Source organism: Sinocyclocheilus anshuiensis, unplaced genomic scaffold (genome assembly GCF_001515605.1).
Source record: "Sinocyclocheilus anshuiensis isolate Anshui unplaced genomic scaffold, SAMN03320099.WGS_v1.1 scaffold579, whole genome shotgun sequence".
NCBI classification, from domain to species: domain Eukaryota; kingdom Metazoa; phylum Chordata; class Actinopteri; order Cypriniformes; family Cyprinidae; genus Sinocyclocheilus; species Sinocyclocheilus anshuiensis.
This window is the reverse complement of record NW_015551075.1, coordinates 1,414,511-1,440,312: the sequence shown is the minus strand read 5'-3', so window position 1 is coordinate 1,440,312 and position 25,802 is coordinate 1,414,511. Positions and strand designations below refer to the sequence as shown.

Here is a 25,802-nt window from a genome sequence, read left to right as displayed (position 1 = left end):
TTAAAATATTGGCATTTATATTTGACAATATATACAGTAGTCAACATTTGAAGTGGATCAAAAAAGTTCATCAAAGTTGTCCTAAGACAAGAACGCATTTTGGTTTTAGGTTTTAGGACAACTTTGATGAAAGGTTTTGATCCACTTCGATTGTTGACTACTGTATATATTATATTTGGCATTTACATTTGGTTCAATTAAAACTAACTCTGGTACGACTGCTCTGTTAGTGCGGTTTTGAATATTAGAATAAGTGTCAACGCTGCCATCTGAACCTGGGTGGGCACCAAATAATCTTCCAAACAATCTCTGTGGTTCGACTGATATATGAACACAACTAGGGATGGTTATCGTTAAGGTTTTAACGGTATTACTACTCTTACGATACTGCTTATCAATTCGATAGTTTAACGGTATTCTTATCGGTACTTTTTGTTATGTATATATATATATATATATATATATATATACAGGTGCATGTTTTAGATTAGTCCCCATTTTTTTAAGTTTTTCATAACTGAATAGTTCATTTCAATATGATCCTATGGTGTGACGAATTACGTTGTGAAAATATTCACTGTAGTCTGACCAGCTGAATACCTCTTGTTTCATCTGGTTGACCCCCTGTTATGTTACACTTTTGTTTGTAGAATAAATTAAACCAAATGAATCAAATAATGCATTTCTACAATGACATTGATAACTGAATTTGTTATTTTTATTTTTTATATATTTCTATATTTAAAAATAGATAATGCCAATGTATTTAAATTGTAGTTTTTGTATTGTTAATTTTGACACATTTCTGTTTTTCACAGATCATAATGAGTCACCACATCAAAATTTCCTCATTTTATCGGAAATTGCTTAAAATAAAATTTGGACACACAATGTTATGTTTACATATAATTTTCTACTTGCTTTCCAGTCAGATGAATTCAAAAATCCAGTCAAACAATATATATATAAAAAAATGAATGCCCTTTTTTTCTTTGAGAAATATTACAGCTGTTTACTTGGACATTGATGGTGCAAGATGTTCTCATGCAAAACCCGTGAAAAATTTGCCAATAAGGCAAGGGTTGCAGTTAAGCCAATCGTGTCTTGAATTACTCAGCTACCATTTATGGGCAATGCATCAGTCTTACAGTGAAAAACCGCCTACTTGTATACAGTCTCTTTGACAGAGAGCAAAAAATGAGTAGTATGATATGCAATGCAATATGTAGATTTAAACCTGTATATAATTCATTTACTGCGCATAACCTCTCTGACATATGTATTGCTGTGCAAACCTACATAAGGAAGAGAAAACAAAGAAATAAACATTTTAACTGAGCCAAAAAAAAACCCTGAATATTCTTTGTTTAATAAAAATAGTGCATTTCATAAATGTGACTAGCCCTACCTGGCAGTTGCTTTGAGAATACAGCAGATCTTCCTCTTTCACGGGTGAACCTCGGCTAGAGCCGCTCGAATCAGTCAGCATTTCCTGACTGCTGACCTCCTGTCGTCTGCAGTAGCTCCGTGGCTGGTTTGTTGCTCCTTGCGTAGAGCTCCTCACCACACCTGCATGCACATCTAATGTTTGCTGTCCAGTGAAATTCATTGGACATTTATAGGGAATGTTATAGTCGTCATTGGTGAACGAGGCTGGAGACAGTGTGTAATTAAGTGAAGTTTCACTGTTGGTTGTTAAAGAGACGTCCATGCTCTGGACTCTGGAGACGTGCTCCGGCTCGAGGAAGGATTGAGTGGTGACGCTGTCCGGTATACAGCGCTGGCTGTAGGCTCCCTCACTGCACGATCGGATCATGGGTTTCTGTGCTCGTCTACAGGTCAGCTGACTCGTGCTCCGGTCCAGACAGCGGATACACTTCTGTCTGCTGTGGGAACAGGCGTCGGATCTCCTCAGACCTGAGATCAGATAAAGACGTGTCTAAGCCAACTACCGATTTTCTTCACAGTAGAAATAATCATGGACAAGTTTATTTTGTACGAATAGTAAACAAGACACTAAGCAGACATCTGAGCCTTTGATTCAAGTCCAGGGTTCCCACACTTTTTGACCTATGAATTTCCATGAGTTCATAATTAATAAATGAATTGAAATAATAATAATTATAATTTATTCAGGTTTCCATTTAGTACCGATCCTTTTAATTAATGGATTTAAATTATTATTATTATTATTATTATTATTATACAAACAAATTGATATTTTACTTTGGATTGTGTAATTTATTTGTACTCTACACAAACACTAACAAAATACAATATCTAACAGAGTAGTATCATATTTTTTTATACATTCTAAAATTATATTAAATGATTAATATGATTAATTATTAATAGTAAATTTCAAATTATATATATACACACACACATATTTACACACATACAAACATTTATATAGTTACAATTGCTATAATTTTTAATCATATTAAATGATTAATATTATTATTAATTAAATTGTTTATTATATATATATATATATATATATATCTTTAAATTATATAAAATAAAATTGATTAATGTTATTATATAATAACATTTCTGTAATTTATGTATATATATTATTATTATTATTATAAAATATTCACAAAATAAATGTTCATGACTTTTTAAGATTAACCTTTTTCTTTTCTGGTAATCTAAAATTGTGAAAAATTTCCATCCATTTCCAAGTTTTCCATGACTGTAGGAACCCACCAAGTCCATTTGTAAATGATTTGAGCCATGTCTCAGGTGGGCAATTTTATTGTTTATAATATTTTCATCATTTTTTAGTCCAAGTCATGAGTCTCAAGTTACCATTTCTAAGTTAAGCATAACTTTACAACTAAAACAGTGTTCAACTTGGCCTGTTTCACACATGTACGTAAGCAGCACACTTTTTTTCTCCAGTATATCTGACCGAATCCAAACACAACCACCTCTAAGATGCATTACCATTTGGATGCAACTGTGGTTCTCATAATATTAATTATATTTACTGATAATGTTGATCCACTCCCAGTTGCAATTTTAAGGCCATTAATAAAAGAAGTACGCAGTGACCTCGAAATCACTTTACTTGCTGTATTGAGCTACAGTTACTGTTGCAATTGGGCTGCAACCTTACTTAAAAACTGCAGATGCAGGATGTGTGAAACAAGCCTTGGAAATGAATGTCACAAGTTGATTTCGGAGCATACAAAAGATCAATAACTCACTGCTGTTACATCCGTCCATACTCCACTGACTCCTGTCTCTCCTCAGTCTGCTGTGCTCCACCGCCTGAGCGATGGCCTCGTTCAGCTGCTGCTCAGAAACCTTCAAACACATGCAAGTTTATATTTTAGCACTCTCTGACAACTTAGATCTAGCTATGAAGACAAAAGTGAAGGTTTGATTGATCACAGCCGTAATGAAGTGTAAATTGTTTCAGCACAGCTTGTGTTAATGTGTGACTTAGTAAATCTGGTCCGTGATGCTCTCTTATACTGTATGTCTGAAAGGAAAGCAGACCTACTTTTGGGTCGGGGTGTCGACTGATGATGATCTGAACCGGTCCCGGGCTGCACTGACTCAGAACCGTGTACACATCGTTCAGCGTCATGTTGCAAACCACCGTGTCATTGATCTCCATGATCTCATCGCCACATCTGACAAACATTCACATACGACTTACTAACCGCACACATTATTACAACAATTCACAGCGCTGCAGTTTGGTTACTTGTAAAAACCGTCTTGAAACGACACTCATGAAAATAAAAGAATGTTGCCATCTATAACATGATGTGCAGTTTGGCTTATTATGGTTACCAAAAATGACCAATTTCAACTGTGAGAAAAGCTACATTTTCAGCTTAATACATCTTAATTTTAAAGTAAAACATTGTGGAAGTGGCCTCAACACATCAATTTAACTGGTTTTTGCTTTGATAAAACCAGAGCACATTACTTTGTTGAAATGAGCTAATCCAACATTCTTGAACATTTTGCCCCAACTTAATTTCATTATGTCCAATCCATTTATATTATAAAATTTAAGTTAACTTAATAATTTTGTGTTGAGACTACATAAATCGTTTTTGTTGACCTAACTAACTGGGCAGTGGATCTGTAGTTCCCAGCATGCTTTGCGTTGGACATAATTGTTTTAGGCATGCTAACAAGCTTATTATCTAACACAGGAACTTAAATCTGTTACACTGGTTAAAGAAAACATTTTTTTAAACTTGTTTTACAGGTATAAACTAAATGCTTCAAATGTTCCTTAATCTACAGATAGATAGATAGATAGATAGATATTATAACTCTAACTAAATATAGATAGATAGATAGATAGATAGATAGATAGATAGACAGACAGACAGACAGACAGATCGATAGATAGATAGATAGATAGATCTATACGACAGACAGACAGACAGACAGATCGATAGATAGATAGATAGATAGATCTATACGACAGACAGACAGACAGACAGATCGATAGATAGATAGATAGATAGATCTATACGACAGACAGACAGACAGACAGATCGATAGATAGATAGATAGATAGATCTATACGACAGACAGACAGACAGACAGATCGATAGATAGATAGATAGATAGATCTATACGACAGACAGACAGACAGACAGATCGATAGATAGATAGATAGATAGATCTATACGACAGACAGACAGACAGACAGATCGATAGATAGATAGATAGATAGATCTATACGACAGACAGACAGACAGACAGATCGATAGATAGATAGATAGATAGATCTATACGACAGACAGACAGACAGACAGATCGATAGATAGATAGATAGATAGATCTATACGACAGACAGACAGACAGACAGATCGATAGATAGATAGATAGATAGATCTATACGACAGACAGACAGACAGACAGATCGATAGATAGATAGATAGATAGATCTATACGACAGACAGACAGACAGACAGATCGATAGATAGATAGATAGATAGATCTATACGACAGACAGACAGACAGACAGATCGATAGATAGATAGATAGATAGATCTATACGACAGACAGACAGACAGACAGATCGATAGATAGATAGATAGATAGATCTATACGACAGACAGACAGACAGACAGATCGATAGATAGATAGATAGATAGATCTATACGACAGACAGACAGACAGACAGATCGATAGATAGATAGATAGATAGATCTATACGACAGACAGACAGACAGACAGATCGATAGATAGATAGATAGATAGATCTATACGACAGACAGACAGACAGACAGATCGATAGATAGATAGATAGATAGATCTATACGACAGACAGACAGACAGACAGATCGATAGATAGATAGATAGATAGATCTATACGACAGACAGACAGACAGACAGATCGATAGATAGATAGATAGATAGATCTATACGACAGACAGACAGACAGACAGATCGATAGATAGATAGATAGATAGATCTATACGACAGACAGACAGACAGACAGATCGATAGATAGATAGATAGATAGATCTATACGACAGACAGACAGACAGACAGATCGATAGATAGATAGATAGATAGATCTATACGACAGACAGACAGACAGACAGATCGATAGATAGATAGATAGATAGATCTATACGACAGACAGACAGACAGACAGATCGATAGATAGATAGATAGATAGATCTATACGACAGACAGACAGACAGACAGATCGATAGATAGATAGATAGATAGATCTATACGACAGACAGACAGACAGACAGATCGATAGATAGATAGATAGATAGATCTATACGACAGACAGACAGACAGACAGATCGATAGATAGATAGATAGATAGATCTATACGACAGACAGACAGACAGACAGATCGATAGATAGATAGATAGATAGATCTATACGACAGACAGACAGACAGACAGATCGATAGATAGATAGATAGATAGATCTATACGACAGACAGACAGACAGACAGATCGATAGATAGATAGATAGATAGATCTATACGACAGACAGACAGACAGACAGATCGATAGATAGATAGATAGATAGATCTATACGACAGACAGACAGACAGACAGATCGATAGATAGATAGATAGATAGATCTATACGACAGACAGACAGACAGATAGATAGATAGATAGATAGATAGATAGATTGTTTGAAAGGATGCATAAAAAATGTATGTAAATTACATATGAGACCCATAATAATATTTAATTATACAAGGTAGGTGGGTTTATTTTTCTCTATGAATCATATACTGTAGACTATGACCATTTAAAATAAGACTGGCTATACAAAGCCAACACTAGCATCTCATATCTTTGTGTTTTATATGGATGCGTCATACCTTAATCGTCCATCCATGTGGGCCACTGATCCTGGTGACAGCGTGTGAATGTAGATTCCTGGGCAGTCGCCAGCAGAAGGTACACAGCACAGGCCAATACCTAAACCTACACCAAACTCTGAGCAAAAGCAGAAAAGACACGTTTAGAAATACTCACATTTTTACATTATCCTCTCAGATGTTTGTAGGCATCATCATTTATTACAATAACATACGATTTTAGCAGGGCTGTAACCACCAAGTAATTAGAAATGGCCAAACTTTCCCCTCCAATATTTAATATTTAATATTAAACCAGTTTCAATAAAGACCATTACCAATGGGGACTGGTCTTTATTTATGTTTTATGCCCCAAAACATTGTTCTACCCCAGTGTTAGACATGCTTAAGATCTTGAATTTTAGAGATGGCATTTGAAAGCTGTATATTAGCTATTTTTGAAACAAAGCTATTGCACAGCAATACAAGGGACTATTTTTATACAGCTTTTATGATGTTTTTTCTCCTTTTGAAGTTTAGCGGTGCAATTCACAAATGTTTTGTTTTTACTTCAAAACTTACATCTCCCTTTTTTCCTTTCTAGGAGAGAAAATCAAACAACGTGATGACAGAACTTTCATTATTGGGTGAACTATCGCTTTAAGACAACATTAAAGTGAAGATGAGACCATGTCCTTACTGTCAGGTAAGTATTTTTAGTAGCTCAAGGATTTGTGTTTGAATTTGTGCTGTCGTGCAGCCACACAAATAAGGCTCTGAAGACGTTTATGTGCAAGGCTCAGAATGAAAGCGTTTGATTGATGTGTGGCACAGTACATCAGAGTACATCACAGTGTTTATAACACTCCCAGCACTGGGTTGTATTTAACCCAGCATTTTTTAGAGTGCAGTGTTCAGTTTTCATAGCGTGTGTTGTGCGTATCTTTCGGAGCCTTCTGCATTAACCCAATCTAACCAACAATTGCAATGCAGTTTTTTAAACCAATCAGAAATGTGTAAATTCAAACATGTATGATTTTCTTTCTACTGTGAAACACAAAACAAGCAACTCTGAAGCTAGTCATTTTTACTGAGCAATTATAGGCACTGAAGTCTTCAAGCTTCAAAAAGCACGATAAATCATCATTACAATGTCATAAAACTAGTCCATACAACTTTTGCATTATATATAACTCTTCTGAAGTCATGCAGCAGCTCGGCATGAGAATTTTCAATTGCACTGAATTTACATCTTATTCATTTTCATAGCCTTGCAGTATATGTGATGATTAAAACTTTGATTACTGAGATTTGGATGCTCACCCTTCTGCAGCGTGATCTCCATCATGACTCTGTCCTGGGCTTTTGCGGGGTTATTGAGGCAGTTATAGTCTCCCAGATCAGCACTGACTCGACTGATACCAGTGCTGGAGCTCAGAGATCTGGATCGGCATAACTGAGACACCTGGCCATGGCTGCCCGGCACGGCCCCCACCCGCAGACTGGTCCTCACCACCAGCGTTAACAAACCCTTCTTCACTTGCTTCAGAAAGACAAACACAGTTTATTGCTGGTAAAACCGGATGGATTAATGATAGATCAACATACTGTCTAAGTGGATTAATCAGTATTATATTACTATTCGTGTTAAATTTAATGTTCAAAACTGTTCACTATGGTTGCTCTTATAAGAATTACACTGTATTGTTACTGTATTTTTTTCATATTTTTTGCACATTAAAACCTTAATTTATAAATTCATATATAAATAATACATATTATATAGAATATCTATCTATCTATCTATCTATCTATCTATATATATCTATCTATCTCTCTCTCTCTATATATATATATATATATAAATATAAAAGTTCCTCAAAAGTTTGGGATCAGAATGATTTTTTATGTTTTTTAAAGGAGTTTCTTCTGCTTCATCAAGGCTGCATTTATTTGATCAAAAATACAGGGAAAAACAAATAATATTGTGAAATATTATTATGATGTAAAATAACATTTTTCTATTTTAATATACATTAAAATCGAATTTATTCCTGTGATGCAAAGCTGAATTTTCAGCATCATTCCTCCAGTCTTCAGTGTCACATGATTCTTCAGAAATCATTCTAATATGCTGATTTATTATCAGTGCTGGAAACTGTTGTGCTGCTTATTATTTTTTTGGAACCTATGATACTTTTTTTTCAGGATTCTTTGATGAATAAAAAGTTAAAAAGAAGAGCATTTATTTCAAATAGAAATCTTTTCTAACAATATACACTACCGTTCAAAAGTTTGGGGTCAGTACATTTTTATTCTTTCTTTTTTTGAAAGAAATTCAAACTTTTATTCAGCAAGGATGTGTTAAATTGTTAAGAAGTGATAGCAAAGATTTATATTCTTAGAAAAGATTTCTATTTTGAGTAAATGCTGTTCTTTTTTTAACTTTTTATTCATCAAAGAATCCTGAAAAAAGTATTGCAGTTTCCCAAAAAATATTTGGCAGCACAACTGTTTCCAGCACTGATAATAAACATTGATAATTCTAATAATAAATCAGCATATTAGAATGATTTCTTAAGGATCATGTGACACTTTATACTGGAGTAATGGCTGATGGAAATTCAGCTTTGCATCACAGAAATAAATTATATTTTAAAGGATATTACAATAGAAATCATTATTTTATATTGTAATAACATTTTGCAAGATTACTGTTTTATTCTGTATTTTTTATCAAATAAATGCAGCCTTGATGAGCATGGTGTATGCCATTGCCATGATATCATATATCATTTTGTCCATACCAATGTTGCTTTTGAAAAACAAAAAATATTAAAAAATGAAATATAAAGCTGAAATAAAATATAAATATTAAATGGAAAAAATATATATACATATTTTTAAAATAAATTTAAGGTTAAATATATTTTTTCCACTTATAGTTAACCAATTAAGAGTTTTTATTGTGGCATTTTACCTTAATTTTTATATGAAAGTTATATCAGCCCTCAAAACATCCCATCAGTCTACCAATGTACATGTGTTTCTTTGCCAATTCAACTTTAAAATATGAAGCCATCCAGGTGAGGTTACTCACTTTAAACTTGTGTAAGGCATCTTCATGGGTCAGGCCGTGCAGAGATTCCCCATTCAATTCCAGTATCTCGTCTCCTGTAAACCAGAAACACTAATATAGTTTTCTATCCATTTCTTGGTAATGCAGCTCTGAGTGTTGATGGGAAAGCTTCATTTTAAAGTAAGTGTCTGGACCGATCTGGATAGATAAACTCATGCATTACCAATTACAGTGTGATATTTAACTTAATGAGTCCACCTTCCTGTAGTCTTCCATCAGCGGCCGCTGCGCCTCCAGGAAAGATGGTCTTCACATAAATCCCCATTGGGCCGTACATGCTGTCTCTTCCTCCTACTATACTGAATCCCAGACCCTGGAATACCGGGAACAGCCGTTTATATATTAAAAATTCAATGCATCATATTTTGTGTTGCATATATGTGTTACCTTTCCATGGCCCTTCATGAGGACGATGTTGGAGATGATGAAGGCCTGTACGCTACTGCAGGAGGGGACCAAGTGTGCTGAACTTAGAGAGCGAGACGGTCTAACCACAGCCTGCAGAGACCAAAAAGAGCACAAATAATGTCAAAGGCCTATGTTCAGGGCCAAAAGGGACAATAAGAGATGTTTTCATTTCATGCAATTCTGCTACACAGAGCAGAAGTGGCCATAGTGTATTTGAGTTACATGTGCCATTCCCATGACATTCATTAAAAACAGCCACTTTGCTGATGTGGAGAGGGAAAGCTCTTTGTAGAGAGCACTTCTAGAGAAGGAGAGATGCTTTGAGCACTTACTGCAACAGCCAATTATTTGATTACTAGTATAATGATGACCTTGTCAAATAAAGTGCAACAGCTGAAAGGCCAGGCATTCACCATTCACTGCCGTTCTCTCATCTAGAACTGTTCAGTCCTGAACTAAACAGCTGCACCACTGATTTATTTCAGTGTAAACACCCACTACTTGTTCACTAACCTTCCGCAATCCAGTATAACCAGGCACTTTGCTATAATTAAACTAATTGTCATTCTTTTCGCAGTAAAGTCCACAACTTTACACTCACACAATCAGCCTGCAAGATGAGGGACTGTGCTAGACAAATTTGACCCTGGAGCACAAAAGCAGTCTTAAGTCGCTGGGGTATATTTGTAGCAATAGCCAAAAATACACTGTATGGGTCAAAATTATAGATTTTTCTTTTATGCCAAAAATCATTAGGACATTAAGTAAAGATCATGTTCCATTAAGATATTTTGTAAATTTCCTACCGTAAATATATCAAAACTTAATTTTTGATTAGTAATATGCATTGCTAAGAACTTCATTTGGACAACTTTAAAGGCAATTTTTTCGATATTTAGATTTTTTGCACCCTCATTTTCCAGATTTTCAAATAGTTGTATCTCGGCCAAATATTGTCCTATCCTAACAAACCATACATCAATGGAAAGCTTATTTATTCAGCTTTCAGATGATGTATAAATCTCAATTTCAGAAAATTGACCCTTATGACTGGTTTTGTGGTCCAGGGTCACAAATAGTGATCACGTTAAGCACGTTTGTACAATTAATTGATTTGCATCACTTGATGTATACTGTGCAATAAAAATTTAGATTTTTCTACATCTGGTATATATGACACAATTTAAAAAACATATTTATAATTAAAATTGTATAATTGCGCATTTAATTTTATAATTAAAAACTAATAATTTAATCATTTAAAATGTAAAAAACTACATTTTTAACAAAATGCAATTATTTTTAATTTTATACTTACAGCAATATACAGTATATATATATATATATATATATATATATTGTGTGGTGTATAACCTTATTATGATATAAAATTACTTATGCCGTGATATATAATTCTGACCATACAAGTATTGTTACTGTTTACTAAACCTAAAATAAATTTTTTTAAATGCGTTAACTGATATAAAGATGAAATAAAATGAAATGTAAATATGTGAACGAAAATTTGGAAATGTTCCTTTCGCAAAAAACATAAGTTAAATAATGCTGCCTTTGGAGATAAAATACGTTTGAGTTGAAGTACTAAAGTTACTATAAATAAAACTGAAAAAGGCTAATAAAAATGACAAAAACATCAAATTACTAAAACTTAAATTCAAAATTAAAATTAAAACTAAAAAAAAAAAATATATATATATAAAAAGCTAATTTAGAATATTAATGAATACTGTAATAATAGCTATATAAATAATACTAAAATAACACTGGACCATGCGTTATAGTGATAGATCATGACCATTTCTGAATGACCAATTTTTGCAGCTTAGTTTCAATAAATGATGTGGGCAGACATAAGAGAAAGCTTTGTATTAATATGAACATTAAATTATGCCCATTTGTATCTGACTTTTATTGTAAAAGAGCAACTCAAATTAAAATAAGTTCAACTTTTAAAAAAACGCTTCTCGAGACCTTGCATTTTTCCCCCCCATTCCACTGGCCAACGCAGCACAAAATGCATTCTGAAAAACAGTAGCCATTGAATTCCATAGTATGGAAAAAAAATATTATGGAAGTCAATGGCTACCAACATTCTTCAAAATATCTTCTTTTGTGCTCAACAGAAGAAAGCAACTCATGCAGGTTTGGAACAACTTGAGTGTGAGTAAATGATGGCCGAATTTTCATATCGCTTTCCTTTATATCCCTTTAATGCAACCAAAACGGTCCAGATTCTGTGATCGGCTCTCCCTCCCTCACCTGTGGAATGCTGTGAGGGAATTCCAGCTGCTGAGAGAGAGACTTCCTGTTGCCGTAAAAGCCTGCGGTGGCGTGGGCGGGACACGGGAACAGCTCTGGCGTCTTCATAATGATGGTATCCAAGTCTCCGATCCAGTACGGGTGAACGCCTAAAACCATGTGGATATGTGAAGTTACATAAGACGTGCTCTCGATGTTGGACGATGTGAAAAGCATGTAAGCATCAGTGTAGCAAGAGTACGACATCACATGTTTATGTTCAGGAGCGCAAAAACATGTGTTCGCATCTTCTGTGCGATGTTCTCAAGAGATTAAGAAGTTAATGAAGAGGCTGCTATTCTTCAGTGCATTGGGATTAGCCCAATTAAATGAGACTATAAAAATAAATACTGAGAGATTCATTGGGATAGTGTTATGACTCTTGCATTGAGTTAAAGGTGTCTTGAGTTGGCTTCTCTGCTGTGTTCGTGCAGGTTTGTCTCACTGGTGGAGTTGGAGCGAGATCTCTTGCAGGACGTCTCTTGGCAGCTCTGATCCTCGTTGTCGCAGTTCTTGCTGTCATCGTCTGATACCTTAATAACTGGCATCTGCAAACACGCACATGGTATTAGTATGCTAGAAGAAATAGTATTCTAGAAATCACTGATGTACACTGTATTCTTTATACAGTGATAGATACTGTATTTCAGTGTGTATAACAGTGGAAAGGACTGCATTGCATTTTGGTGTTAAAAAAAAATGGATTAATGCAAAAATACATAATAGGATTTGTCCCAAACACTTCTTGGATTATCCTAAAAATTATCACATGGCTATTTAATAAACTCTTCTTAATAAAATGATAAGCAAATATAAAGTAAAGTAAGTTATATTGTAAAATCACTGCAAGTAACTGTAATTGTATTTATATCTCACATGTGCAACTTTATTTCTCATAAATGTGACTTTATTTCTTGTCATTGCTACTTTATATCTCACAGTTGGGATGCTATTCTCTTGCAACTTTTTTTCTGGTAACCATGACAATATATTTTACAATGCGACTCTACTAACATTCAGAAGTTTGGGGTCAGTAAGATTTGTTTTTAAAGATATTAATCCTTTTACTCAGCAAGAATAAGATTTGTTTTCAAAGATATTAATACTTTTATTCAGCAAGGATACAGTAAATTAATCAAGAGTGATAAAGTGAGACATTAATAATCACATTTATAATGTTACAAAAGGTTTGTATTTCAAATAAATGCTGCTCTTTTGAAGAATTCTGATTCTGTGTGTGTGTGTGTGTGTGTGTGTGTTTGTGTGTATGTCTGTATGTGTATGTGTGTGCGTGTGTGTGTGTGTGTGTATTAGAAATGTTTCTTGAGCAGCAAATCAGCAAATTAGAATGATTTCTGAAAGATCATGTGACACTGAAGACTGGAGTAATGATGCTGAAAATTCAGCTTTGATCACAGGAATAAATTACATTTTAATGTGTATCCAAATAGAAAATAGATATTTTAAATTGTAATAATATTTCATAATATTACTCTTTTTACTGTGCCTTTCTTCAAATAAATGCATAATTGATGAGCATAAGAGACTTTAAAATAAAAAAAACAACAACTTTTGAACCATTAAAAAAAATCTTTCTGACCCTAAACTTTCAAACTGTAAATATCTCAAAATATGACTTTTTTAATAAGAAGAAATAAGATATAAATAAGGCAGAAACTGGCATACATAACATATCCATTTCAGTCATACCGCCCACCCCTCTTTCGAAACAACATATGACCCTAATTAAGCTAAAGTTCACAAAGATCACTCTGAACCTGAGGATTTTCCAGCTGAAGGGAAAAACAGGGTTTGCTCCTCACCTTCAAGTTATTGTTGTTTCTCATTGCCTCCTTTTCTCCATAAGTGTAGCCAAGCTGGTCTGATTCATTGACATTAGCGAACAGAGCTCTGCTTTCACATGGAGAGAAACCCTGCAGTACAGACAACAGATAAACATGCTACGATTCTCCTCAAAATCTGAATGGATCATACCGAAAACCCTGTACCATTCTGTGTCTTTTTCCATCCGGAATTAAATTAGTTTCTGCTGCATCTGGGATCTGCTCAGTGTCTTGAATGGATTCTGTGTTGGTTAAAGTCTGTTTAATCACATTTGACTTGTGCATTTCAGATCTGCTTGAAGAGAGGTCGGAACAAGTATGCTTAGCTGGTTATGTGCTGTTTGCTAAGGTAAGCATCACTATTACTATTTTTTATACTTTAGGTCAGTGATTTGAAGAAACCATAATTGATTATAACTTGTCTCACACCATTTGCGCAACAGATTATACCTCAAAGCATGTCTTTTTTGGAAGAGAAGTATATTTTTATTTTTATAAGTGATCAGACATACAATTTTCATCTGGCATATGCTAACGGCTGAAATAATCCCATATTTTACATTGAAAAAGGACCCAAGCCATATCTAGCAAATTTATGGTGGGCTCTTTTGACTGACTTGCCAGTAAATACCCACCTAGCAACAACCTAGCAACCACACACAACACTCTGGAATTATGGCGATAAAGTTTCCCATATGGCAAAAAAAAAAAAAACTGGCCAAAATGTATTTAAATTTATGTTTTAAACATTGACGTTCAATTAAATATATCTTTTAAAAATGTAAATATATTTAGTTTCAACCTTCATATACAAAAATATATTTAAAAATATTTTATAATATATATGGCTTAGTGTTATGTTAGAATCATTATTATACTCTTTTACCTTTTGTTCTTTCATATTTTGAATTGTTTTCAGCTTTATTTTTTGTTTTTCATTTAAATGTTGTTTTGAAATTTTGTTGTATGCATTTGTCATTTTCATTTAATTTCTTTATTTTTAAAATGTGTATAAGTAGTATTTATAAAGTTTTAGCTTTTAGTTTTGGATGTTTTTAGTTGTTTTAATACTACAATTGATTGCTTCTGTTGTCCTCATTTGTAAGTCGCTTTGGATAAAAGCGTCTGCTAAATGACTAAATAAAAAAATAAAAATAAAATTTCAGGGGCAAGAAAATACATTTATAATCATTAAATAGAAAATACATTTCTAATTACAGTAGCCTTCATTTAGGCTAAATGCAAACGTAAATGGAATAGCCAATCAGAGATCAAACCCAGATTCATAATGATTTAATAATTCACAGTATGTATATATATATATATATATATATGCAAAATTTTGGGGGGAACATTGTGTTATAGACAACAAATTAAGTTTTTCTTTAAATGTGAGATATGTATATTCTTGAACTAAAATACTGTATAGAGGGCAAAATATATGCTTTTAAAAATATACATAAAAAATGGCCATAAATATATATTACAAGAAAATATATTTACATATATTTTAAAACATATTTGAACAAAAAGTTAAAAAAAGTTAAGCATGTTTAAAAAAAATTAAAACATTTTTTTTTTACATTTTCTTCAATTAATGTAAACCTCATGAAAGTTGTTGACATTCATTCTTTTTCTTTTTGTAATGTTTATCTTGCTTGAGTAAACATAACATATCTTTGCTTAACTCCATAGCAAAAAGGTTAACTTTACTGAAAAGAATCAAGCAGTGATTAAAACGGTTTCAGACAGTCTGATTTATAAGAGTTCCTACATTTTTCCAAAGCAGTCAGTTTCATGATATTTTTGAAGTTCACTGATTAGTTTAAGTATTTCTGTAATATGGCTAATTGAATCCATTCTCAACTAAACAGCACACTCAGTTTGTTGGATTTTTCAAATTAAACAAGAACAATAGATGGTTTGTTCAGAGAAATAACCTCCTGGTTTTTGCTGTCAGAGGCATAGCTGAGTTTGTAGGAGTGTAGGGGTTATTTGGGATCTCGGCTGGTCGTCTGACATTTTCAGGATGCTTAGAATAGACGTTCATCTATCCCAACCCACAGAACTGGCCTCAGATCAGATCAGAGGAATGTTTTTATGTTTTTAATAGACAAACAGCTGATAAAGTCTTACTTCAGTGCTGGTGGTTCTACAAACAGTCTTCAGCACAGGCCTTTTCTCTGGATCAGCCTCCAGTTTTCTTTGATTATTTATAATCTGTCCGTTAAATGGGGCAAGTCTGTCTCCAAAGTAGATATAAGTGTCCCTAGAGACAGAAAACAACAGAATATGTGCATTAAGGCACTTACGTTAATGCTGTTATATGCAGAGAGCTGTGTGTATGTGTGGTGTATGTTTAGACGCATGCATTTTTCATGGGAACATGTGAATAGGACATTTGTTAGAGCGTTCAACAGTAAAGATGGACTAATGGAACAGGGTCAGTGTGGGTCTTATTTAAATGATTTAAGTGTTTTCTTTTATTATTATTAATATTTTACTACTACTACTTTTACTACTACTACTACTACTAATATTCATTATTGTTATTATTATTATTATTAATAATAAACATTTTATTACTTTTAATTAATGAAAATGTATTTATAATAATATTATTATAATTATTTTTATTTAATGTAAATCATTTTATTTAGAGTTCCTCAATACACTTCATTTATTATTTTTATTCCTATTATTATTTTATTATTAGATTTTTTTATTATTTAACATTTTAATCACTTTAAAATATTACATATTATTAATAAATAATATTTAACTTTTAACAATAAAAGTTATCGTTTCTATATTTCTCTTGTAAGGAAATTCTTATAGAGTGAAAAAAAAAATTGGATTTATTTTGAAAAAAATTTAACTCATAAATAATTACAAAGAAATGTGCAAGTAACACATTAACACAAAGATGAAATAAACACTGAAATAGTTTTTTTTAAATAGTTAATTTTTGTAAAACATACACCAATTATCTTCTTTTTTTTTTTTTTTTTTACAGTGTATTAACTATAAAAAATGCTTCAGTGAAATGACCTGCTCTTTTGACCCAGCAGAAAGATCCTTATTGTTGAACCCCGTGTTTGGACGACATATAAAGCAGTCAAAATGAACTGATTATTACCTGTGTAAATCTCGTCCAACAGTAGCACCATTGTTGCCGGACTGAAGTTTATCACCCACTTGTAGACCCTCCTCCCGCGTGGCGACACACATTCTCCAGAAACTGCTTTCCTGTTTCAGAGGAGCCATCAGATCAGTCAGACAAGGCACTACTATTCCTTCATATAAAAAGAGCTGTTAACAACCAAAAAAATCTACGGTTTGACAGCTGATGTAAATGTGACCATAACAGCTGTGCTTTATTAGACCATGAACCACATCAGTGTCCTTTACTGGCCCTACTATAAAGAGCTACAATGTTTCACAGCATTAAATAGATGAGTAATAAAGAGCGGCACAGGCTCGTTTTACCAGGGTAACTTCATATATGCAGGGCTTAGGAAACAAAAATCCTCATGATCAAAACTGTCAAGTGCTTGTAAAATCTTCAGTCCCACTTTTGCTGGAAATACCATTGTAAGGATGGTTTCCCTACGGTGGTTCAGGCTGTAGGATTGTTCAATATTAACCTTGAATCAAGACTAGTGAGCACATAATTAATAATTGAAATGGTTTAATAACAATATTTTGTTATGGTTACACTTGAATTGGTTACAAAATAGATGAAGGATGGTAAAGCATAGTTAATTGTACCCAACATGTAAAATATTACCTGAGAGAAAGAGATAGAGAGAGGGAGGAATAGAGAGAGGAAGAAAGAGGGTGAGAGGGCAGAGACCCAAGAAGAGCTCCAACAAAGAAAAGAGGCAGCAAAGAAAAGAGAGAGCAAAGAAAAGGAGGTAGCAAAGGAAAGAGCCAGAGCAACAGTTACAGTCCTCTTTTATCCCTTCCTTGACCATGTGACTAAAAACCAAATGTGAGACATTCAAACTGACCAATCAGCAGATTACAACTTCACCCACTGGGCAAAAGGTGTGACAATTAGAAGACCCCCGATGTATACACATGTTGGCCTACAGGCCTTGATCGATATCAGCACTTCTGTGCCTTCAGGAACGCCAAATGGCCCTTTTGTTACTGAAGATAGGTTTGGGACAGGAAAGCAGAAGTCTTTGATAATTTTTGACCTTACACCATACTAGCATACTCATACTATTTCTGCAGCATGCAGTATGTTTGCTGTGCACACAGTATGCGAATGTTCTGCGAATGCATTAAATATTCACATGATCAATTGCGAAATACTGTATCCCACAATGCAATATGTTTGACTTGACCTTTCATTTTCAGTGTGATGAATAAATAATTTGGCTGCATCTTGATGTTATTTCACCTTAGTGCTAAGGATACCTTACCTTATACCTTATTAAAAATACAAAATTATATATATAATTTTGTATTTTTAATAAACGACAGCGATGCCTGAATAGATATATCTATAGATATAGATTTATCCGTACATATAGATATATCTATAGATATAGAGTTTTAAAATACCATGCAGCAGGGGTCGGGAACCTTTTTTTTTATTTATTTTTCACTTATTTATTTATTTGTTTTGTTTGTTTTCATTTTTGGTTAATGTATTTTTTTCCAAAAGAGCCACAGTAAAAAATTATAAAATATTATAAAAATAAATAAATACATAAAAAAAATCGATACAAATATGTGATGATTCAAATCAGTTGAGATATTAAACGAATCGCGGTACAGTTGGGGGTTTATATGAATGTATCTCTGAGGGGAACTGACTATCTTCAGAAAAGTTTAGATGATATTTTCTTTTCATCTCGACTCTGTATAAAGCCCCGTTCACACCAAGAACGATAACTATAAAGATAACGATAAAGATATAGTTCTAAAAATCGTTCTCAATATTAAAGAATAGCAGAGTTCACACCACAACTATAACGATAACGATACAGAGGAACGATATCGTTGCGATCACTTTCAAAACTATTTTTTTTCCAGCTGATGAACGGTAAAACACTGACAGCCAATCAGAATCCATCCTGCTGTAACGAGCTCAAGAATTTAAAGCGGCAGACAAGCGTGCGCTTAGAATAAACAGACGATATCGTTCGCTGGTGTGGACGCTAATATCGTTATCTTTATAGTTATCGTTCTTGGTGTGAACGGGGCTTAATGCATATTAAAGCAGTGTTCATAATGCTTTGTTTACAGCGGTAACCAAGGAAACGCTGCATCGCTGCTGTTCCATAAGCGCCACCTGCTGTCAGAGAGTGAATCTGCGTCTCATTCAGCCTGTCTGCTGTTTTTGTTTCGTGCTTTATATAACATAATTTCACAAAGTTCAAGTCAGACCATTCTGTTTTTGCTTCAGATTTCGAAATTATACAATCTAATTTAGATTACAAACTGCTTATGCAGCATGTATGCAGAATCTTTGTTTGGATTGTGATTAAAATCCAGTGGTTGCCTTTAACTGAATGGAAAGAGCACAGGCAAAGCCTTAGTTTGTTTATATGAAGAGATTTATTTTATTTGTGTTATTTATTTGATTTGGCGTTTGTTATTTAAATTTTAAAAAGAAATGTTCAGTAATTTTGTCCAAGCAATAATAAAAGGATATCTTGTAATTTATAATTTGTCTTAAATCTCATTTTGTTAAAAAAAAAAAACAATTGTGAGAAAATCATATCGTGAAATCAGTATTGTGAATCGTATCACAATGTGAGTTGAGTGAATCTTTACATCCCTAGTTATAATGAATGGATTCACGAGCGTGTACAAAAAAAAAGCCTTTTGAGCAGTGAGTGGATTGTAATTAACGCCTCTGATTGGCCATTGCGTTTAAGAAATCAACAGATATGTCTGTGATTGGCTACACTGCTCATCAAAATTGTTCTAGGTTGATCTGTTTTAATATAGAACTTGGTTTATTTCAGTTATAATATGGGTTGTTATTGTTTTGGTGTCTGTTTTTCAGATTATAAAAAGTGTGTGAAAATGAAATGCTCCTTCCCACCCAATTCTATATTTACACCCTGAGGCTGCGGCTGTGTGTAGGCCTATTTGACCATTTAGGAGTGCAACAGAAGACGGATTCAGTTCATGAAACTAAATGAACTGTGGTTGGTTATTTTACTTGTCAGTCAGGCATTTTTTTTCTTGTCTAAGTTGGCTGATCTTGGCCAGAATAGGTTATATGCCGCAAGTCAATCATCTGGCTATATCATTCCTTTCTGAACATAGCATATCTCTTATTCATAAAGTCCCAGCAGTGCCATTACAAAGTAAATGTTGTTACAATGTTGTGCAAAGGTCACGGGGTGTTTTATCAGTATGTTATGCTTTAAGACTTCACAGGAATGTCCTATGTGAGCTGTATAAGCGCTGCGTTCTGTGTCTCTCTGTATCACAACAAGCTCTCTTTTGTGCAGGAGTAATGAGTTGGGCAGAACCACAGAATCTCCCAACACACCAGCTATGTGATAATGATTCATTTCAGCAGGAGACATCCCTGTGATCCAGGCAGGCAAGCCAGATTTAACATTGCATGGAAAACTTTTGAGAAATACTCTGGCATGCTCAGATATCACCATCATGAGACAATTTCTGAAAGGTTTATAGGTGAACGTCTCCTATTACACACTGTATGATTACTGCGCTGAATTTTTGTCCATGGTCATTTTCTTAACCAATTAATACCTATTTTGTTCATGTCAAGTCACATTTAGTACTTGTAATACAGTATGTGATACAGATTGTTTCAAAGCAGTTTCACATTAATAAACTGGAAAATAGTGTTAATATTGTAAGTGGCATTATTCAGCTCAGTTTAATTCAGTGTTGTTTTTAACACTGTTCGTTGTTTGTTGTTCTGGTCTTACATAATTACTTTTAGATTTTACATAGATTAATTTCCACAGTCTGTCATATGAACATACTGTGTAAAGTTTTAATTTTTATAAAATTATTTAATTTTTAAACTTTATTGTGTGTGTGTGTTAAACAATAGATTGAAACATATAATTATATTATAAATATATCATATTTAAACAAATATATGCAATATATATTTTATATTTGTTCTGCACAACTTACTCACAGAATGTGATACAACATACATTAAATTACTTTTTATTGCACTGTTATTATTGCGGCATCATCTATTTAATAATTTTAATTTTCTTTCCTTTTGCCCTTTTCTTTGTTTTGCAATGTGCTTCATAATAAACAAACTCGCCTTACTAATATATGAACACTTCAGTGACTGGCAGACACATATGTTTTCTTCTATGCAATCCAATGCAACACCTGAGCTATAAAGAGGTTTCACTAATTTTAATTCATTCATGAATTAGACCAAAACTGTTCCTTTTTAAGTCTGCTAAATGCATAAATGTAAGTGTTAAAACATCTATAGCTATCCAGAAATATTCACATTTGGAAAAAGAGTGATAGAAACTTAAATGCAGGTCTTTCTAAATCTGACAGAAGTTCATTCTATCGGTGCAGCGCACTTCTGTGATGTCATCAGATGCAACCAATAGGAAAACCCAGCTGCTGTGATGTCGTCAGTAACACATACCTTGATGGAGAAGGACCTCCTCATAGTTCTTTTGGGGCCCTCTTGGCCCCTTTGAGGTGCCTGGACGCTGACGCTCCTCGTCATGCACTTTTCCGAATTTCCCATCGGCCCTTCCAGCGGGTCCCTGCGGTGTTTCTCCTCCAACCCGGCGTCCCAGGGTTCATGGTACCTCTCTTCTGGGCTGGACGCGTCTTCATTGGTGCTGGAGCTGCAGATGATGAGCGACCGTGACAGGATGGCCAGTTTCTTGGAGCGCAGTCCCGGTTTGCCCCTCTCCATCCTCTTGGTTCTCCTCCTGTGATGCTGCTGCTGGTGGTGGGTGTTTCTCAGAGGCAGGATGGCCACAGAGGGAGGTTCTCTCCCAGGATGCATCACTGCTAATGGAGGGGGCCGCTCTGCAGACGAGAGCAATTAGAAAATTCAGTTAGGAGTCCGTTCTTCCATCCTCCCGTGCCCTTAGTGTTCTCAGAAATCACAGAGGCTACAGACGCAGATAAGAGCGCTTTTCTTCTCTGATCCATGACGGAGGAAAAAAGAGAAAGTATTGCCCCATGACTGAGACTTTTTAATGTGTGCATTCAAAATCAGGGAAATACACAACTGAAATGGATTGCACAGACATGAAGGGATAGTTAACCGAAAATAAAAATAAAGTAAAATAAAAATGGAAATAGAATAGAATAGAAAATGCTGTCATTATTTACTCACCCTCATGCTGTTTTAATTGCAAACGGTAAAAAAATATTATTTCAGTCTTTCTACACTGTAAAAAAAGTATTTTTCAAAGTTGTAAACTAAGATAGCTGAAGTACATTTGAAAAGAAAATACTATTTTAGTCTTTCTACTTTAAAAAAATCCCATTTTATTCAATGTTACTTGCCGTTTCTTTGTAATTGTTTGTGAAATTTACTAGCAATTTCTGAGTGAAAACGGTTTATACACCTAAATTGTTCAGCGTACTTCAAAATTGTGCATTTAATTCAGTTATTTGCCATACCTTTGTATTTATTTGTTAAATTTACTAGCAATTTCTGATTGAAAATTGTTTCAAAGTAATGCTACACATTTTTTTTTTTCCCAGTGCATATGCTGTTATTGTTTTTCATTGAAACACAGAAGAATGCATCATGCAGCTCTTTCTCAGACAAACGATCGTTCAATGTGACAGTCTTCAAAAAGGACAAAAAAAAGCACCATGAAGTCTCATAGAACTTTTTTCATCCTTTTTGGAGTTTGACAGATATAATCTGTTGTAAAAAAAAAAAAAAAAGCATAAAGATAGTTCAAACTCTTCCCTTTGAAGGAAAAAAATAGCATCATGCACGGTTTGGACTGACTTGAGGGTAAGTAAATAAAGATCAAAATTGTATTTTTGGTTGAACTGCCCCTTTAAGACATTTTGATTTTGGCTCATCACTTAAATGTAAGATTATCAATTTTATCTTTCTAAATAGAAAATGCAATCTAATCATGCAAATCTCTCATATGCAAACAGAAATATAATCATTATTATGAGTACAATATTCAGGGGTTTAAACCTAATGGTTTTGTTGTTTTCTTTCCTTACAGGCATGACATGATCCGTCATGCATTATAAATGACTGGCTGCACATACATTACCAGTCATGTGAGATGAGCTCATATTCATGCTGACATGAGGGAATATACTGTGACTGCTGGCGTCTAAATTGTGATGTACTTTGCTGAGAATGAAGTCATAGTCACCTGGTGGTGATAGTGAGCATTACTGCACCACAAAGAGAAGATTTCATGTGCAACATGTCATGACCTCTCAGATATTCATGCATTATGAAGACCTTTTGTGGTATTGTCTGCAAGAACCTTTGGGGTCTGAGACTCAACAGATTGATTCAGTTGGGACGGTCAGTTAGTAAACTTCCTGCATTGGAGTCAGCAGTTGTTTGCTAATATTGCTCCTATATTTACTTCACAGATGTCACTCAAGTTTTGAAATGGGAGGGGCGGTACTACAGACAGATCATGTAAATAATATGTGACATAAATACTTTATCATGGTAGGATTCATCAAATTCACTCATTTTATGCTTCAGGCCTTGTAAATGTACCACACCGACTTGCCATTGACATACAATATCACAGAGACACACTTTGTTTGCTTCAAAATATTGTACCATGATCTGATTTGATAAATACATATGCGATCTATTGATCTACAGATCAGGTTTAAGTTGAGCATTTGCTTATTTCTAAGTCTATGTCAAAACTCTAATGTCAATAATTTGATTAGGACAATATAATGTCAAACATCACAATTAGAAATAAATGTATAAAATCATTGAAATAACAATTACAATATGACATTCAATGTCTATGTTTTTCTACATAAAAGTTACATATTTATTATAATTTATAAGAACATTTTACACAGTGAGTGTGAGCTCAAATGTAGGTCTTAATTATAATTTTTTTAATTTAATTATTTTTAATAATTATTTATTGTGACTATGCTTCATTTTGGTACATATAGTCAAGATTATGTTTTGTTATGCCATTGTTTCCTTTACAATATTATTGTCAATGGAAAAGAGCTGTATGAAGGTACCTCCAAATATTTTCTGTATTCCACACAAAAAATTGATTGATTGATTGATTGATTGATTGATTGCCTCCAAATATTTTCTGTATTCCACACAAAAAATTGATTGATTGATTGATTGATTGATTGATTGATTGATTGATTGATTGATTGATTGATTGATTGATTGATTGATTGATTGATTGATTGATTGATTGATTGATTGATTGATTGATTGATTGATTGATTGATTGATTGATTGATTGATTGATTGATTGATTGATTGATTGATTGATTGATTGATTGATTGATTGATTGATTGATTGATTGATTGATTGATTGATTGAATAAACGTTCTTATCCAACAATGTGTGTGTGTGTGGGGGGGGAGATGCTCTCATATGGGTTGGGTTTAATTTCTTTGGGTGAACTATCCCTTAACTATATTCTGAGGCCAATATATTGTCATAACACATTCTCTCCATCATCTGTCAAAAATGTATTTGACATTTAATCCACATCACTTTTCCATAAATCACTTATATGGAAAGACGTTACACTCATTCAGACTGCTCATATGAGAATTAAAACATTTCCCCTGTTATGGGAACCACAAATTAACCATGCTTGCTACACTAACCATAGTTTAACCATGGTATTTGTAGTAAAAATTATAAATGGTAATCAATACGCCAAAAAAACATGGTTACTAGCCTACACTTTTACTATAATAAAACCATGGTTACTTCTCGTAAGGGACAAATTCGTCAAGTCACTTCTTCTTCTTCACTTCACTTTAAACACTACATTGCCCAGCTGCTCCTTTGTTTTCTCTGGCACTGGTTGCCACATAAAGTCCCAACTTCAAATACTGACAAATGACTCCAGCGTCCACAAAGTGTTCTAAGGTTCTGGTGCTGCTGAAGTTTGATAGGGTAATTAGTCTACCGAGAGAGCTTTGTCTGGGCTCGTTAGCAGCTTGGATCCTGATGCAATGAACAGTGTGGCTCTTTTCCAACACCTAGTGAGCTGCCTACCTATATAAACGGCATTTAAAATCATCATAGACATGCTGCTCGTGTGAAGGATGTTCAGAAAGGTAGGCGGAATGATTATTCACAAGTCATTCTGTCTCGTGTCAAAGAGAAACGCGCGTCAAGACACTAATGCTGCATGCACGTGCTGTCGGAAATGTCCTATTTCCCACTTATGAAGTCGTGATTATGAGTTCGTCGCATTCAAGTGCTTTGTTGTCGGAAAGAATAAAGTGAAGCAACATTGGTTGACAACCAATGGGATATAAAGATTCATCGCGCTAGACAGTCAGCTTGCTGACGAATTTCGGTCAAATGCATGCTTATTTCACAGTTTATAAAACATACAATATGCTTTAATGATTCTTCACATATAGCCTCTAAATATGCACTACTTTAGCGACAAGGTGATGTAGTTGTTGTGGAAAAATCTAATAATGAATAGCACTGACAGTTGTCGTTATTCGTTCTTTTGAGCCGGTTCTCAGGAAGTAACCGGTTGTGCCGGTTCACAAATCGAACTGAATCGAACTTTAGTTCCGGGTT

General features: G+C 34.1%; 1 protein-coding gene across 1 annotated transcript in view; it reads right to left on the bottom strand.

Annotated features, from left to right (window-relative positions):
- The window catches only part of LOC107662266 (pro-interleukin-16-like), a 38,087-nt gene that overhangs the window by 8,601 nt on the left and 3,684 nt on the right, over window positions 1-25,802 (bottom strand). Inside the window, exons 2-15 of the mRNA XM_016452219.1 lie at window positions 21,665-22,059; window positions 17,171-17,280; window positions 16,168-16,300; window positions 14,011-14,121; window positions 12,633-12,735; window positions 12,149-12,297; window positions 9,848-9,958; window positions 9,659-9,773; window positions 9,422-9,495; window positions 7,645-7,864; window positions 6,343-6,460; window positions 3,515-3,647; window positions 3,216-3,315; window positions 1,409-1,917 (exon numbers count right to left, since the gene is read on the bottom strand). Of these exons, the coding sequence (XP_016307705.1) occupies window positions 1,409-1,917; window positions 3,216-3,315; window positions 3,515-3,647; window positions 6,343-6,460; window positions 7,645-7,864; window positions 9,422-9,495; window positions 9,659-9,773; window positions 9,848-9,958; window positions 12,149-12,297; window positions 12,633-12,735; window positions 14,011-14,121; window positions 16,168-16,300; window positions 17,171-17,280; window positions 21,665-22,059 (2,381 nt within the window). The remainder of the gene's footprint in view (window positions 1-1,408; window positions 1,918-3,215; window positions 3,316-3,514; window positions 3,648-6,342; window positions 6,461-7,644; window positions 7,865-9,421; window positions 9,496-9,658; window positions 9,774-9,847; window positions 9,959-12,148; window positions 12,298-12,632; window positions 12,736-14,010; window positions 14,122-16,167; window positions 16,301-17,170; window positions 17,281-21,664; window positions 22,060-25,802) is intronic.